We start from the raw sequence: 17,632 nt of genomic DNA, 5'->3' as shown, positions 1-17,632 counted from the left end.
AAAACTATTGGGACTTCTCATAGTTCTATACATATACAGAAATCTATACAAAACGCTTGCCTCCTACGAGATTTCACTTCTCAGGAGTATATGGGTTTGTGACTACAACAATAATCATAAAACCTTCCACAAGCTAAGTGATTGCTGCTTGCTCTGAATGGCCTTAAGCAACAGGCAACAAAACCAATGTACCAAAATTCTTGGTCATCCCTAATGTATCACGCTCTTGACAACATAAGGCAAACAAAAGTAAAAGATCCTCAGGACCCATCAAGAAGAGCAAAGGTACGAACAGAGGTAAGGTTAAGTAGAAGGGACTTGGTAGAAAACAATGTAGAGAGCAAGCACAGAAGTGCTCATATTTAGGGTTTCAGCCTCACAATCATGGAAAATACTACCAAATCACTATTTGGTGAGCAGCCTGGGTCAGAAGACTGAATAATACCGTAGTGCTGATTAAAAGGCAATATGATATGGTCAGCAGTGTTCACAAGGGTCAGTCAAAAAGTCACAAGCAGCAGCAGTAACAAAAAAAGGATTTGCCATAATATGAGGGAAGGAAAAGAGAAAATTAAGGAGGTAAGCAATTCAAACCTATTCCATTTTAATTTGTGTCTGTATCCTGCTGAGGGAACAAACGGTTTGTAAGTTGTAGTCTGTCATGTTTTTCAGTATTAGCTGCAGGCTAATAAACAGGACAGTAAAGCATACACAAAGACTGATTTATAGGATCCAAAGAGAGACAGTCTAAGTCTTGCAGCTATTTGCATCTTCCTCTCATACAAACAAGCACTGATAGAAAGTTTCCTGCTGAGAGAGGCAGACAGGCAAGAGATGCATTGGAGAGAAACCTGGTTAAGAAAAAGAAAAAGTACGACTGGAATAACTTCTTCAGAGAGGGATTTTTACATATTTGTGCAGCATAGCATAGTTAGAAAAAGCAGCAGCGCTAGGAGAGGTCTGTGAACAAGTCCAGCCAGAGTTTTACAAGGTCCACCTGAAGGTGTTACAGCTTAGCTGTTCAGCACGCAGTATGGACTACAGGGAGCTAGGGAACATTATATTATGTCTTTTTCTTGCCAAATTCATAGGCTAATGATTAAAACAGTTGCAGGGCTTGCTGTAATCGCCACTCTAACTGCTGCTCAGCAGGTTTCTGCTCTTAGATCTAAAGCCTTCTTTAGAAGTCACAGCTGGACAGAAGTAACAGTGAGGATGGGATCTGAACCAGCGTCCCAGCACCAGAAGAGGGGAACAAGTGGTGGCATTTAACACTGCAGAAGATTAACACATCAGATCAAAGTTAAAAAACAGCACAACATATTTTAGGGTGGTGATTTTACGAGAAGTGTATCTCATCATCTTACAGCTAGAATGGATGCTGGGAAATTCTTTGCTCAGAAAAATGAAGCATTCTTCAATTGGGTAGAGATGGAGAACGAGGATTGCAACACCTCATTTCAAAACTGCAATTTTGGCTCTTTTCTTGCCTCAGATAATCTCACAGTTGAGCAGGGAACTAACTTCAAAGTGATCATTCTTTCCTTAACTCAGAAACATGCTCTTTAATCTCTTCATTTAGACAGGACAGATGCAAACACAACCAACACCCCGGAGTTCAGTTACACTGGCTTTCAAAGGGAAGCAGCTCAGCTCCATCGTTCAGAGGTAAATGCTATGCACACTTTCAAAATCCCATTCACCCAAACACCTAACACAAGCTTGCTGACTGGCCTCCATTCAGCACTGCCAACACTTTAAAACACTTCTGTCATCCTGGGCAATGGGCACAAACTGAAGCAGAGGAAGTTCCGTCTAAACATGAGGAAGAACTTCTTCACTCTGAGGGTGACGGAGCCCTGGCACAGGCTGCCCAGGGAGGTTGTGGAGTCTCCTTCTCTGGAGATATTCAAGACCCGCCTGGACAATGTCCTCTACAATCTACTGTAGGTGACCCTGCTTCGGCAAGGGGGCTGGACCAGATGATCCACAGAGGTCCCTTCCAACCCCTACCATTCTGTGATTCTGTGATCTCCTAGCTTTAAAGGTAAAAAGGTTCTGGAGCTGCCATGATGTTAATATCCTTAGCTCTGAACTCCACCATTCAGTGTTTACAAAGGTCCATCATTCTTTCCTCCAAAACTTGCAACTTCTTCTTTAGGTTAGGATTAGAGTTTCAGCTTGTAAACACCAACCCCAAACTCAGCAGAGCAGCTCAACAAGTGCCCATATAGCCGATCAGTTGCAGCACATGTAACACTACTCTAAAAGAAAAGAGGTAGAATTGTGTGTAACACACAGAGACCTGGAAGCCTCTAAGAAGGCTGAATACGCAAGTGAAGAGAGATTGTTTAAGAAAGGGCTAGACCTCAACACAATCAACAGTGGTTCAAGATGTACAAAGGGAAAAAAGCTAAGTAAGATATATCAACATAAGGTGGTCGTTAGCACAGATCACTGGGAACCAGAATATTGTTTTTAACTGGTCTGTTTCTTGCTTTGCAATTTTTTTTTAAAACAATAAAAATAAACATAAAACCTGGGCACACATTTCACTCATCCTAAGAAACCCAACCGTGCGCTAAGCAGATTCACACTAGACTGCCAAAGAGTAAAGCTTAAATCAAGGCAAAGATGGCTGGAGAAATCCTTAGCACCTTGCTCAGGACAGAAACTGCCACTTCCACAGGTGATTTTTGAACTTCTTCGTTCAGTTGTTCTACAACAAATACAATATTTTTGCAGAAAGCCTATTAGCTGCAGCCAATACTGCATTTCTGAAAGAGATCAGTAACTACACTTCTTTACACCGTGACTAGAGCTACTAACTTATTAAAAGTTCCAATATTCACGTTGGTCTGAGGCATTTGGATCTACAGAAACAGTCTGCTCCCTTTGTTGGAAATTAATTTGTCTTACACAGATGGGATCTATAGGTCTCACTGTCTCAACTTTGGGGGTTGGACCAGATGATCTACAGAGGTCCCTTCCAACCCCTACGATTCTGTGATTCCATCTCATAAATACATTCTTTGTTTCGCCAGTTTATTCTTAAACGCTCTCATATTAATAATCATCCTTTCATACTAAAAAATCTGCTGCATCCTTGCCTGCATTTCACATTAAGCAAAACACTATTTTAAGCTTTTATTTTCCACTGCAGTGGAAGCAATATTTTGATGTGGAAATGATATCTTTCCTGCTGAGATAACAGCTCATACCCAACAATTGTATCTCACAAGTGTCCAAGTATGCCTAAATCATACCAGAATCTTCACCAACAGCTAAGTATGGTGACAGGTTATACTTCAAGGGACTTCTCTTGAATTAAAAGCATTTAACAGGGTTGTAACCACAGGGTGGGTAAATTAAGAACAGTTTTAGATTCTATTTTCCAGGAGAAGCCCATTAATAACTTCCCTACAATTAAATAGGCAGACGACAGACAAGCAGAAGAGACTTAACAACGTATGTGACTCATCTTTTCTGCTAGATCTTTTAGCTAAAGCACAAGCAAAATAAAGTGTAATTTTGAATTGTAATGTCATATGAGCATCATTAGCAATCAACTTGCATGAATATTTGTACATTAAAAAGAAATAAAGAACAATGACAAGCTGCCAGACACATTTTACAAAGGCACACATCTGGTGGTCTACGTTATCAACCTATCCACTGCAAGAAAGTTGCCAGATAGCAAACGCATTCGGGATACATCCTTAGCATTTAATGTCTCTTCTGAACACTGACAACCTTGAATTAATTTCTGTGCAGTTACCTGAAACCTTCTTGATAATTTTAACCAGAAACTGAAAAGGCTGAGAGTTCCAACTACAGAACATAAACCACAGGGATAATCTAGCAGGAACACACCCCACCAGTAACAGCAGTGGAGGCTGAAGAAAAAGTGACATAACATGCTAATTCTGTATTTTGACTGCATGCGGCAAGCATGCTAGGAAGGTAATGGAGAGGAGAAGTAATACTGGCCAAGTAACTGCTGCTACTCCCTTCCTTTTAAAAATAATTAAATGACAACTGGTAGTTGCAAGACTGTGTAGACTGACAAATGTATACTGCAGCACAACGGAAGCCTCCAGTACTGAAAACCCAAGAACTCAAGTTAATTGTTCACATTCTTCTCACCCACCAGCAATATACTAGAAAGTTAAATTACTGCTACCGTTCTGCAAGAAGTACGGCAGCATGAAATATGTGAAATTACCTTGCCCACACTTCTCAAACGTAAGTGTAATCCTAGGTAAGCTGATACACATTCATTTGTGTTTTGCCTGTATCCCTGCTTCCGCCAGCCACACTGTTTGTTGTGAGTTTTCTCTAAAATAGGAAGCTAATAGCTAGGTGTGATTTACTGGAATACACACCAATAAATAACATTCTGTTTCCACTGATTTTTGGATCATATTTTTTATCTGAAGATGAAAACTTAATATAAATTATTGAAGCATTTTTCACATTTTCGGATTGAGGCTGCTATGACAAGACAGCTTATTTGGACTTTAATGCCCTTTTTCTCCTTCCTATTGTCTGATGGGATAAGGCACCTCAGAAATGCAGATGAGAGAACAAGGCTTATCACCTTTTCTGTGGAGGTCTACCCTACAATTTCAATTCACAGAAGAGTCAAGGAAAGCAGACAGGGTCTAGAGAAAGAAGAAGGTCTACCACCCAGTGATGCTTTCCCTTTCATTATTTTTGTTCTTTAGACATTCCCTCTGCTCCCTTTGAATGGAGGTAAGAAGAAACACGACATAGATGAAGTACAAAAGACAGTTACTAAGCAAAGCAGCAAGAAATCTCCCTTTTCCCCACAGGGAATCTTGCAGTTACTCACTTCAAGTAACTGCAGTTAAAGATCAATAAAAAATCCAAATCTTTTACCAAGTTAATCACACCTTCATGTAAGGAAAAGCTCTTGCTTAGAGTCTCGAGGGACAGAGAAGAAAATAACCCTGAGATACCACTTCACCACTACTAGCTATTAGAGCTTTCACTAAGACCAGTAAGGACTTTCCCCATGACTTCCAGTCAGCAGAACCGCAGGTGACATGAGCTGTCTGCTCACCACGCCACAGCAACAACTGACACCCAAGATGCGTCAGCGAGGCTGGAGACAATCCACAAACAAGGAAGAAACGGCTTTCCATAACACTACTCATTCTTGAAAAACTGAAGGATATTTACTCAAGTCCCTTCTGCTTCAAAAAGATTGTTCCTTAATCTTTATCCATTAATTATTTCATTTGTGTCTTGTATTTAGTTAAGACCTTTAAACGTCATCAGCAACACCATGCTTTGAAATCCATATGTTAAAAACAAGTTCATTCCAATGCCTACCTCTCTACCAGTCTCAAGTGACATTTCAGACAGAATAAAATCAGAACACCTGGACTTAACATTTGCATCTGGAAGAAAAACAACCAAAAAACACCCAAAGCAAACAAATCCCCACAAATGATTCATACCATTAATCTTTAAAAAAATTCCTGGAACTCAACGCAGTTGTGTGATAGGAAAGCCATTATAGTTCCCCAGGTGGCTACAATCAAGATAAAGTTGAAGCAGTACTCCCTGCTCACTTTAGACAGAAACAGAAGGGCTACTGAAGCAGGAGAGATAAAAAGTTGGGAAAAAATATAGATTGACTTGGCAATACACCATTAGTTTCCAAACTTTCCTTGTATGCCAGCAGTAGGTTTGTATTCTTCCTAAATATGCTTATTCTCATTTATACCTTGTTGGCTAACGTAAACGTGAGAAACAAGGAGTGCCTGTGCCGGAACACGACTGCAAGTCCGCTTCGCACTCAGTGCAATTCTGAAAATTGGATCCTGTATATAAAGGATACTCTCATTAGTTCTCAAGGAAATGGCTTCGTTTCCCAGTTCTTTTCTGGAGGTTAAGCAGACGGAGAAGGAAATGTTTCCTTTGAAAGAACACATATCGCTCACACTAACTGCAATTCTCTATGAAACAATGGCTTTGCCTTCCTATCTCCCCCATGCACTTCACAAAGACATTCAGTTGGACTGAAAGAAGAGAAAGTGGAGTTAAAGCTCTTAGTGAGAGTGAATGAGTGTTTGTAATCTCTTTGCCTCCCCTTTTCTCACCACACACCCACCTAATGATTAAAACTACGTTACAGCAACTGCTATTGGACTACACCGCATAGACAATTAAACAGAGCAACGACAAGTTCAAGTAATTACCAGCCAGATGCGAACACCGAGGAAGGGAGCATTACATTCCCTGCACCACTGTGACTGCAAAGAAATAAAAGGCACGTAAGTGGCTTTTTTAGGCACCCTACAATCACAAAGCCATTCTCCCTCGTTCAGTAATTTCAAAGGCAGCATAACCTTCAGAAACCCATTCTGTGCTGGTGTAGTGTTCAAAAGAGCAACATCGTTACATGCTTTAGCAAATCTATACTTACTTTCTCATGATACAGGTACATGTAAATTCCGCAGACTGAATCTATTTGTGTAAACTGGAAAAAATAGACAAAGAGATAGCACACAGCCTGAGGGGAACCCTCATTACCACAGCTTTACTGATACTGCTGGTAGCGCCTGCAAAAGACTTTCTCGCATTCACAAGGTGATAACTTCGAGGACCTTGATTAATGTGCATTACTCAGGCAGACGAATTCAAATCTACCCAGCAACTTCTGCGATCTGGATGAGTCTGATAAGTAGCTGGAAGGCACGAAAATTCCTATCTGAACTTACTAATGCATACTTTTTTAACAGTAAAATCTAAAATGCACATGCACTACAGCGGAGCTTATCTCCTAAATGGTTCCAAGCGAGGGAATGGACTCAGTCTTCCAGCCCCCCGATGGCAAAAGAGAATAGCTGCAGTACAGTGCCTACTTTTCATATCAACGCCCCCAGTCCCCCGAGTGAAATATGGGGACTTCAGTACGACCACAGAAACAGTAGCTCTATTACCCCATGATGGCAAAGATCTTATGTTAGTTTTAAAGAGCACATATGGCATGAATATCCTGGGGTATAGAACTAACTGTGCACCAGGCATGAAAATAAATTTTAAAAATATAAACAAACCATCAAACAAAAACTTTATAGAATCTTTTTCATATCCACCAGTAAATGCTTTATATGAAGTGAAAGACTTTGGAGTTTGTGAGCATCCTAAACAATTATGCTGAAGACAATGATATTTTCATCCCAGGAACAAGCTCTACTCTAGAGTACGTGTTTAATGCCATATTCTATACTTGCATCCCCACACTGCACTTGTTTTATTCAAGGAAACCTATGGAGGGCCTGATGTTACATTTCTAGGGCCAGCTCCAGCCCAAGATCAGGCTCAGCTGTAGAACAGAGATGGTTTTATTTCTTACCACTTTTAAACTTCAGAAAGCTCTTTCTCCTAATATAGACTTCCTGCTATTTAATAATTAACTGAAACTATTCTGGACGCAGCTCACATAACAAATACTGAGACAGTCAAATTACGTGTAGAAGTTTTGCTCGATGAGTCTGTCTTTTAACTGTGAATTTGGAATTTGCACAGTATATTTAATATTGGAGAGTCTTAAATATATAGATTTATCTGAACGTCTAATTACTTAGCATGCTTTTCACATTTTCGTATCTCAACTCTGGTAATCGGACAGAGGTTTTTTGCTGTGGTTTTTTGTTTGGTGTTTGTGTATGTGGGGTTTTTTGGGTTTGTGTTTTTTATTTAAATTCCAGTGTCTGCTTATGAGGAAGAGACTCAGATGACTAGAGCAGTTACCACTGTGTACCTGGTGAGTTAACAAATAGATGGTGCAATTACAGTGGCAATCATCATACCAGAAAAGACCTAGAGAAAAACTAGAAGCTACTCTGAAAAAGAAACAACCTCTCTCTGATGTCACTGAAGGCATCAGCTTCTCACATCTAAAATCCTCAAGAAAGGAGTGATTGATAAAAGACGAGCTGTCTCAAATATCACAAGGATGACAGAAAGCAAGTCACTTATGAGACAGACTGTTTTTCACCTGTGTTGACTAACTTTGAAAATCAACTAGGAAAAAAATGAAGAGAACTAGAACATACCCTTGGAGGTCTGTAAGTGGGGTCTGTTGAGTACTCCTACCCTTCTCGTAGCAGACCGACCCCAAGAAAATCCCATGAGCCTTAAAAGTATTTACATCAGGTAGCAACAAAATAATTTTAAGGGACTTTCTGGAGAGTGAAAATCCTCAGAAATATTAGTTCATGGAAAATACATTACAGATGCTGTAATATTCCCTCTTTATGAGCTCTCCATGGATTCCCACCATGCATTAACAATTAATTTAGGCATCTAGAATATCTGAAAGGGATCAGGAAAGACAAAATTGCAAACAAACCTCCATACACATAGAGTTAAAACGTTCTTCACCATCTTACAGAATGTGATAGGTGTCCTGGAAGGACACTACAATTAATACAGACCTGAAATGATAAGATTCCAGCCAGTTTCCACAGTATTTTAAACAATCTTTACACAAGCAAAACTTACATTTATTTCAGAACATGAGTAACTGCCACGCAGCTTTTACTTAAAAGAAAATTACAGACAAGCAGTGTTCCATTCATACGTGATCAGTATAGCAAGACATAGAATCTCTGTTTTTTTTTTGAAAACTGCCCTGTACAAAATTGTATTAAATTACTATATGTGCAACAGTGAGAAGTAAGAAATAGAGAAGAGCTATTTCCACTGGAGCACCAAAGAATAGTAAGGTGTACAGATGGAAATGATAGGTTTCTCTGGCTTAACTATTATGATTCTAGAGTGCAAAGAGAAGAATAAACGTATTGTCATTTATACAAGCCTTGCAACAGAGTCAGAAGACAGAACAGTATTAGCATATACAGCAAACAGCTGTCTACAGAAAAGCATTTTCACAGTACTGCAAAGGTATCTCCTGCCACTAAATACACTGCAATAATTTGAAACTAATAAAGTTATGATCTTCTGTATAAGATTTCCTGTAATTACTTTACGATCATACACTGTTCTTAGTAAAGACATCTACATAAAAAAGTAAGGGTAGGACTTGGCAGGGGCAGCAGAAGGTGGTGCGTGTTTAATTTCATTGCTCATTTCATTTGCTGAAATAGGTATCTATTGCCCCAGTTTAGGGTGTAGAAGTACATGTATTTCAAACCAAAACCTCTCTTTTTGTATCTACCAAATATTATCATTCAATATTGAGAAAGGTAAATTACTGTTTCCTTTCTCAATACTAAAATAAAACATGCTATGCATAGGGAAGCAAACAGATCTTTACATTAGAAAGACACACAGATACACTTTCAAACCTTAACCTCTGTTGAAGAAATCCCCTATGATTTTACATTCAGCTGATCACGAGAAAGCACATGAGAAGCAGAGTATTAGCTTGGATATAGTGGGTTTAGGGGCAGGACTATAAATTGAGCAAGACTTCAATTACAGTCTAATTTAATGTATACACAAGTACATTACTGCAATTCAATAAACATCTCTTCAGAATTAACCAATTCCATTTTGCTTTCATTTCAGTCTGTGTGCACGCATTACAAATTTGCTATTATCCACACTAACATTAGTCAGACTGTTTGGAAGCACTCATCCATGCAATCCCAGTGTGTCACAGTGTTGCATCAAACTAACCTCAAATGAACCACTTCACCTTACCTGCCTACTAAACAGGAGCAAGGAGCAGAGGAGTGTAGCTCCCCATAACAGTATTACTCTCCTAGAATTTCTTCTAGCTAGGTGTCTGCCTGAGTCATCCAGCAATGAACCTATCAACATCTTTCCTGGTGGACATCCAACCATTCCTGTTTGTAACTTTTCCTTCTATTTTTTCCCCTTCTTACATCCATGAACATGACAGTGTCAGGCACCTACTCGACTTTGCATATTCTGATATTTGGTTGCTCTGGAAGCTTGCCTTCCATCTATTTAGCTATGATAAAATATGAGATATGGTACTCCTGGCAACTCCATTCCATTTTAACCATGAATTAATTCGTCCAGATTTGAACAAGATGCAACACCACTGAGAGGGAATGAAAAGCACTTGGCATCTCAGAGGAGCGTTCTCTTTGTGATCTGTGTAGTTAGAATATCTGCACTGCTTGGCACTCTATATTTAAGGCACTGTAATGGCATCAGTATACTCATCATCAAATGACAGAGTAAGTTAGCAGAAAGTACTGCAGTGGACCGAGGTGGTTTCGTTTCTACAACAGCTCGCTATTTTCACAGAGAAGTGAAACATTTAGCTCAATAGAATTATGCTCAGTGAGCAGATCCATACTGCTTCTATTTGACGTCATCCCCACCCCAAACACAGCTTGTCTCAGGAGCAACTTAGCCACCTTCTGATCTCTCCACCTAGGAGGCAGGGAGCATCCCTGTGGTGCATCTCAGGGGAAGTTAGGAAGAAAAAAAAAAAAGAAACAAACCCCAGCACAGTAAATAGCCCGCATGCCTCGTGGAGGCAAGATTAAGACACATTTTGCATGTGTCAGGCACAGTATCAGCTCTTCAATCACAGTAAACAACCTGGCTAAAACTGTAGCATCCTTCAAGAACTACTGATGTTTCTGCTATGTACTTCAGGACAGCAGCAGCACCAATCCCGTCATTTACTCCCAGCAGCCTTGAGCAGACTCCTCTGACACAAAATGCTCCATCATGAGATTACTGATGCCTGATAAAACACTGTAAAGGCAGACAGATGAAGCTGACTGACGAACAAACTGTTTAGCTGACTACACTAAAAGTATCCATAGCTAGCATGCGTTACTGTAAAAGTTTATGAAGAGGGCTGTATGCAGACAAAGATTAGATCCTAATATTTGTTTTAAGAAAATGATTGAAATTCGTGTCACTTTTATCCTTTTTTCCTACTTAAATTTAATATGAATGAAAGAAGAAGGTCCAATAGGATTGTCAATTTTTATACATAGATGCCATCTGGGAGGAAATACTCATCTCACATAAAGCCGCTGCTTTAGTGCAACCTACCTTTCACTATTAATTCCGCATAATTCGAAACTCCAGACCCACCATCTGAACGAATGACACATCGGTACTTGCTGATACTGCGCTGAGAGGTATCAGCTACACTGACAGTAGCAGAAAACCGTCTGTGGTTGACCACTCGTGTGACCATTAATGCTGTGTCTCTTCCATTCCACTGCTGTAAAGGCAGACAAGCATAATCCAAGTTATGAAGACACACAGATTATGTATCCATATGTAATTCATTCTCTGTTATGCTTCTTAACATTGTTTGGACCTTCATGTTCAGATCACCAGGTTATATTTTATACAAGCACAATTTTTCAAGAGAAGATGGCTAGCGATACCCTTGAAAAATTTGCAGGGTTGTATGAACTAGGGCTTAAATACTCTTACACATATATTTTAATTTTCACATCTATTTAATCTTTGAAACCTGTTTGGACATTTGATGTGTAATATGTATCAAAAAGTCTGCAGAGTGACTTTGTTATTTCACACAGTATATTTAAAGGCCTGGCTAGGATATGAAAATACTACAAAAGAATGGATTTTGTACACCTGGGAAAATGCTACAAATGAACAAATTTTATGAATTGGGCATTTTCAGACGTAAAACTTTGCTTCTAGACCAATTTAAATAAATTGGTTGGATGACCAGGCATTCTTATACATCCAATATTCCTCCATAAAACTCTCTACCAACTCCAAACAATATTTTCCCAACTGGGAAAGGAACAGATGAAGAATTATCTAGAAACAGAGGTTCTCCACAGCATAAACACCTGAACTTGCTCAGTTGGTCTAGTTTATCAGAAGTTTCAAAGGAAAACACACTGCTGTTTTGCCGATTTCCAGTAATCAGTTTTTGGAGGTGTTTCCAAGGCTATTTTCATTAAATGTTTCAATTTTAGAGAATGGGAAACAGGTTTCCACTGGCAACAATAACGATTTCCTCCCAAACCCCTGCTTCTCACAGGAAAAGGTTCCTACTGCTTCAGGTCAGAAGTGTTTTTACACACTTCTAGTCATAACAGTGGAAAGGTTTCACTGAAACAACTCAAAAAAGATAAAGAATAAGCCAAAAATATAGCTCAAGTGGATGCTAAAACTACACAATAGGTTCAGATAAAAATATAATTTTTAGGAGAACAGCTGTAATGAGAGTACAGTTAAACTGACCATCATTTTTCCATAATGCCAAGTACATTTGTCACCAACTCAAGCCTTTTTCCCAGTACAGATTTTCATTTGTATGATTAGGTAAACCTTCCCTTGTCCTTAAACTAGATTTGAAATTGTTATTTTTAAAGTTTATTAAAATATTCAAAGTCAGTTAAAAAACTGGAGAAAATCTGTTAGTTATTTGACTACAAATGACAGCAACCACGACTAAGGCCTTTCTTGTCTGCCTCAGATGTTACAAATACTGGGTGGTCAGGCCCTCAGTCGCATCAGTGCAAGCTCTGAATAAAAACTGTAGACTGGCTTCAGTGTTCTGAAAGTTTATGTTGGTCCTACGTAAGTGCACAGTACATATAAGCAAGAGAATCCTCTTATTTGGGATGTCAGGAGTTTAATGGTACAGAAGTTTAGAAGTAGTGAAGAGCTCAACTATTTTCAAAGCTTCTAGCAGAGCTCTACGCATAGGGCATGGTAATGCTGGGACTCCACACATCCGAGCACTTCAAAGGGCAGAAAAAATAACTTTGTTCTTCACTGGGCAACATGCACTCCACCTCTCCAGTTTGATATATGCTCAATTTCTAACTCTAGAATGGAAAATGAGTTCATCAGGTTGTTACTATACCCACCTGAATAGCACGAGCCAGTCTTTCAAGTCCAAGTAGTAGGGTGAAAATATTAAGAGAGGGAATGTTTTGGTCTTTTAATGGGTGACTAAAAGGAACAATCTGCTATTAATGCAGCCAAAGGAAACTGGGAGGGAGCTCAGCATGTACAAACTGGTTTTGCCTGTGTTCACCATCCAGGTAGTAATCTCAGACCTTAGAGTAAGTTTCCTTCTTAATACATAATCACTGATTCTGGGCTGAGGACATTTTTGGAGGGCAAGAGGAAAGACTGCGTAATTAAGCAGAAGAGAAGAACTATTCCACTTGTTCTGTCTCTTCTACTTTATAACTGAGTGCTTCTGGGTTCACGGGCGTTTGTTTGAAAACAAAATTTTGCTGTCACTGGCCATTGTTTCCCTCTTTTGTATCATGATTCTTTCCTTTGTCACCTTAAACTCTTACCTAGAAACAATTTAAGGCAGTTGTCAAAGGATCTTGATGAAAATATTTTTCCCTACCACCCAGTCCTTCTCTAGCTACTTATTTTACATGAAAAAGTAAAACACAAAAAAACAAACAAACTACAAAAAAAGGCGCATTCTTTTACCTGCAGCCAGAGTTTGTCATGCTGCGACCACTTCCCCCCAGCAATGCACTGGAACGTCGCGTTCTGTCCCACATTCACCTCCACGTTCTGAAGTCGCAGGAAATGTGGTGCTTTTCCTAAGAAAAGACACAAAGTATTGCAAGGGTAGAGGCAAGGTGATAATCGACTGTGTTACACCAACCCATATATAAACACTCAGCAAAGCATTAAGGTCTATCCCTGACAAAGTTACTTAGCAAAAAGCAAGCTGTCCTTCGGTGTTTAACTATACACTGCAGAGCGACGTGGATGATCGATCTGACAGAGGATGGCCTGAGGGATCATACACAGCTCTGGCACATCCGAGAACAGACTCACATCAGATCACAACACAAGTTCATGGTCATCAACACCATTTCTTACTGCCTGCTACAAACAGTATTTAGATAATTTCTTTCCTTTAGAAAACTGTGTTTCTAAAAAGATAAAAAAAAAAAAACCCACGCTTTGAAGCTTCTCAAGCATGACTGATCCAAACCAAATTTTCATAAGGGTCTTTTTTTCCTTCTGATTTTATTGACTATAAAACATACCCTAGAGCTATAGAACAACAACGTGTCATTAATATCAAATCACTGATATTAAATGAAATATTCATACAGGTGACAGTACTGTATAACTGTATTAGTTTAAGATCACTGACACCAGTGCTTTGCTGATACTGAATTCACTATTAATTCAATCAATTAAACCACTGATATTAAAATGCAGACATCGCATTTGTTCACAAAGGAAACAGATCAGAGGATTATCTTTTTGACTAAATACCAGACTCCTTTACCTCTGTAAGTTACCCTACAAGACAACAAAAAAGACTACAGTAGTGAATTGGACACTTTTAAATGAACTTAGTTCTCACTGGGCTTCAGAAGAAGGTTTGTGCACCATCTGAAAACTTTTATTAGGACACACTGAACAGCTTTGTGAGACTCTAAAGGTCAGAGTTTTTCAAATTCGTCTTTACATTTTCTAGTATGATTAGACACCAAAGAAACACATCATTTCAGCAGACGTACCAACCCATCTTTTTCTGTTGGAAATAAATAGCTTCAAAGGGATGTGGGCATCTGCGTCCGCATGTGCACAAAGCCTGACACACAGACAGACACAGGAACAGAGAACACACGCCCATACACTATGCCAAATGTCGTCACTTAGTTTCCGTATCCCATTCATCACATGCTCAGTTTGCTGACAGCTCCTGAAATAGAGTGATTCTATACCATCATGCTTTCTGGGGATCAGTAATTTGCATCAAAGTTTACTGGAAAACTACCTCTGGGTGACAGTCAGCTTGTACCACATGATATTTGCAGGCTAATACCAGTAATTTCCACCTGCAGTTTAAGGTGGGCAGATATCAGCCAGCACCAAAGCTGAGGAGCCTGGGTGACTGCAGTCACACCAGTCCAAACTTCTAGTCCTCAGGTCTGCTCGACCTCCAGGGCAAGCGGCTGTCCTTGAATTGCCAATGCTCACATACACATAGTCAATGAGCTTTCAGCATAACGAAAACTGATACTCCAGTGCATTCCTTTACAGGACAAAAAAAAAGCAACACCATCAAGATGCTTCTTTTTCTCCATTACTGCGTCATTAGGGGCATTTCACTGTGATTTTGCGGGTACTGTTTTGTCTGCTATACTGTCACCTGTGAAGGTAAAGCAGAAATAAGAAAACGCCACCAATAATTTCAGTAACCTCTAGGGTCATCAACAGCTTCGTGGTCCATGTGTTCTGAGTTATAACAATTGCAAAACAAACATGGGGGCCAAATCCTGTACCAGTCAGCGGAACACCCTCTGGTGATGTTTGCCCTGTGGCTGTCATGGCTGAACAACAAAGCAACACTGGGAATCAGACAGGAGAAGCATTTACAAAGACTGCAGAGAACTTGCAGCCTGTGACGAGTTCTGTACGCTGCAAACTGATTAAAAGGGAGTAGTTAATCATTTGTATCATTTTGGTCTTGAGTCACCAAAAGTGCACTTTATTTTTAAGAGACATTTGCATACACTTGGAGCAATGGATTTAAAATCAGTTTAAACACTTGATTAAGCAGGGGTATAATGCAGCAACCTGTCTTTTTTTTTAAATCCCATAACCACCTTGTCTAGGCTTTGGCTCCTGGGTTGTTTAGTGGCCGATTCCCCAGTAAAGGGCTCAGGCATCATCCAACACAATGTGGAATCCACGCAGACCATTTCAGAGATTTGTTTGGATGTTGCCAGTTATCAGCAACATCTGGTTAATACAGATTGCAAGTGTTTCTTAATGAAGTAAATGCACCCAAAGGCCTAAGCAATGAGCACATGGTAAATACAAATATAATTTAGTTAAACAGCAATTAACCATAATGCAGTTATCAGAAATGTCCTCTTAAACTTGAGCAGAACCTTGTCTGTCACATTGAATGGCAGCTATTCTTTGAAATCCTATATTGCAAGAAAACCAGTTAATTTCACTCCATCGATACGATCCATGATTTTTTTGTGAGAAGCTGTCACTGACTTACTGAAACTATGAACTAGTGAGAGGGGCCTGTTAAAAAAAAATCTTTAGAAGAAACTCTATACTATATACACAAAATAGACACACAAAGTCCTCAAGCCACACTGTAGATGCATAGAGAAACCAAAGAAGTTCAGACTCAAAGACTGAGGTTCAAGGTTTCTTTAAATAGAATAAATAATCTAAGCTGACTATTACGGCTGCAATAGAAAAAGCACAGCACTAATATTTTTGCACAGTATAATGAACCTGCATTAGTTTCTCCGCCTGTGCAAGTGTATTGTCTGTATTTTTAACATTTTTACCGGGGTGCTCAGTGGATTTAACATTTGTTGAGAGAGATCCATCTTTGGGATACATCCTTTATCAAGGAGATACTAAAACAATTTGTTTCTTCTTAAGTTAACGACACAGGATATTATGAGAAGCTTTTTACATTGTTTTCTGTAGCAATATGATTCAGAAATAATAGAGCAATCAGTTTTATGTTCTCATCAGAAGAGAGGAACAGAAACTGCCACAGATGTCCTGGCGGTAACTATAGACTGAGAGCCGTTCCGCCCTTTGCACTACTTCCAAAGCTATGTAATTGTGCAAGGCTGGTTGTCTTTAGGTGTCTCAGAGGGATACAAGACAACATCCTAGCACTGACCAAATTGCGTAAATCACTCCTTTAGACTGCAAAGCCTGGTATATCAACACATTGACATAGTTGGTAAAACAAAGAGTGCTCACTGCATGGGTGGGCAAGAACTCTGACTTCATCCACAGCTATGTATCCTGGATGTCCTTTCAATGAGACAGATTCAAATATCACCTGAAATACAAAATAGGAAAAAGTTCTTAAAAAGAATAGTAACTCTAGTCATTTGGCCAGTCACCATATTCTGCTCTTCTTCCAATGTCTGAGTCATTCAAGCATTTCATCATTAATAATGACAGGATACCTATGCAATTCAGTACGTACACACATATCAGACTGAAAACCATTCGATATGGAAAACTAAAAGTTAGAGCAACATTCATTAGGATTAGAGACAACTAAGTGCTGCTTTCATTAGGTAGAGCAAAAAACACCTGGTGTATACATACACTTATGCTCACTTTAAGCACCAGTCCAAGAACATGAAGTGGACAATCTTTTGACATCTTGTCCTTAGTATGTCTCCAAAAGTTGGAGAATGCTGTACATGAGAAAATTATTTTATTGAATCAATAACCCTGCATGTATTCTTTTGGAGAAAACCATGGTTTGGCATGCACCACTGCAGTATTAGAAAGAAAATTATGAGCAACAGATGACCCCAGATTCTAGTTACTGGACTGAAATAAGATTCTCCCAGATACAATAAAGTTGTTTCCGATTTTTCCTGGAATGAACTAATGTGGTCTGACAATGAATATTCTTAAAAACCACATGTAGTATTTCTCTATGTTAATGGTACGCTAAACTAGCACTATTTATGTATCTGGATAATGAAAGTGTTCCACTAATTTGAGTCTAAATAGACAGATACTCAACTACACATGAATAAAAATCTCATTCTTCCCTACGGCTTTGTGATTTTTACCTGGAAAACTGCCCTGATCTGAAGTATCTTGTTACTAAAAACATACAGGCTATCTGAAAACCAGCAGT

The 17,632-nt window shown here is 39.2% G+C and overlaps 1 protein-coding gene across 8 annotated transcripts in view; it reads right to left on the bottom strand.

Annotated features, from left to right (window-relative positions):
* The window catches only part of PTPRT (protein tyrosine phosphatase receptor type T), a 475,971-nt gene that overhangs the window by 272,161 nt on the left and 186,178 nt on the right, over nt 1–17,632 (bottom strand). For all 8 annotated transcript variants that reach the window (XM_075438296.1, XM_075438300.1, XM_075438302.1 and 5 more), the window contains exons 4-6: nt 16,729–16,810; nt 13,444–13,559; nt 11,047–11,221 (exon numbers count right to left, since the gene is read on the bottom strand). In XM_075438296.1, coding sequence (XP_075294411.1) covers nt 11,047–11,221; nt 13,444–13,559; nt 16,729–16,810 — 373 coding nt within the window. The remainder of the gene's footprint in view (nt 1–11,046; nt 11,222–13,443; nt 13,560–16,728; nt 16,811–17,632) is intronic.

Source organism: Opisthocomus hoazin, chromosome 18 (genome assembly GCF_030867145.1).
Source record: "Opisthocomus hoazin isolate bOpiHoa1 chromosome 18, bOpiHoa1.hap1, whole genome shotgun sequence".
NCBI classification, from domain to species: domain Eukaryota; kingdom Metazoa; phylum Chordata; class Aves; order Opisthocomiformes; family Opisthocomidae; genus Opisthocomus; species Opisthocomus hoazin.
This window is presented reverse-complemented; position numbering and strand designations above follow the sequence as displayed.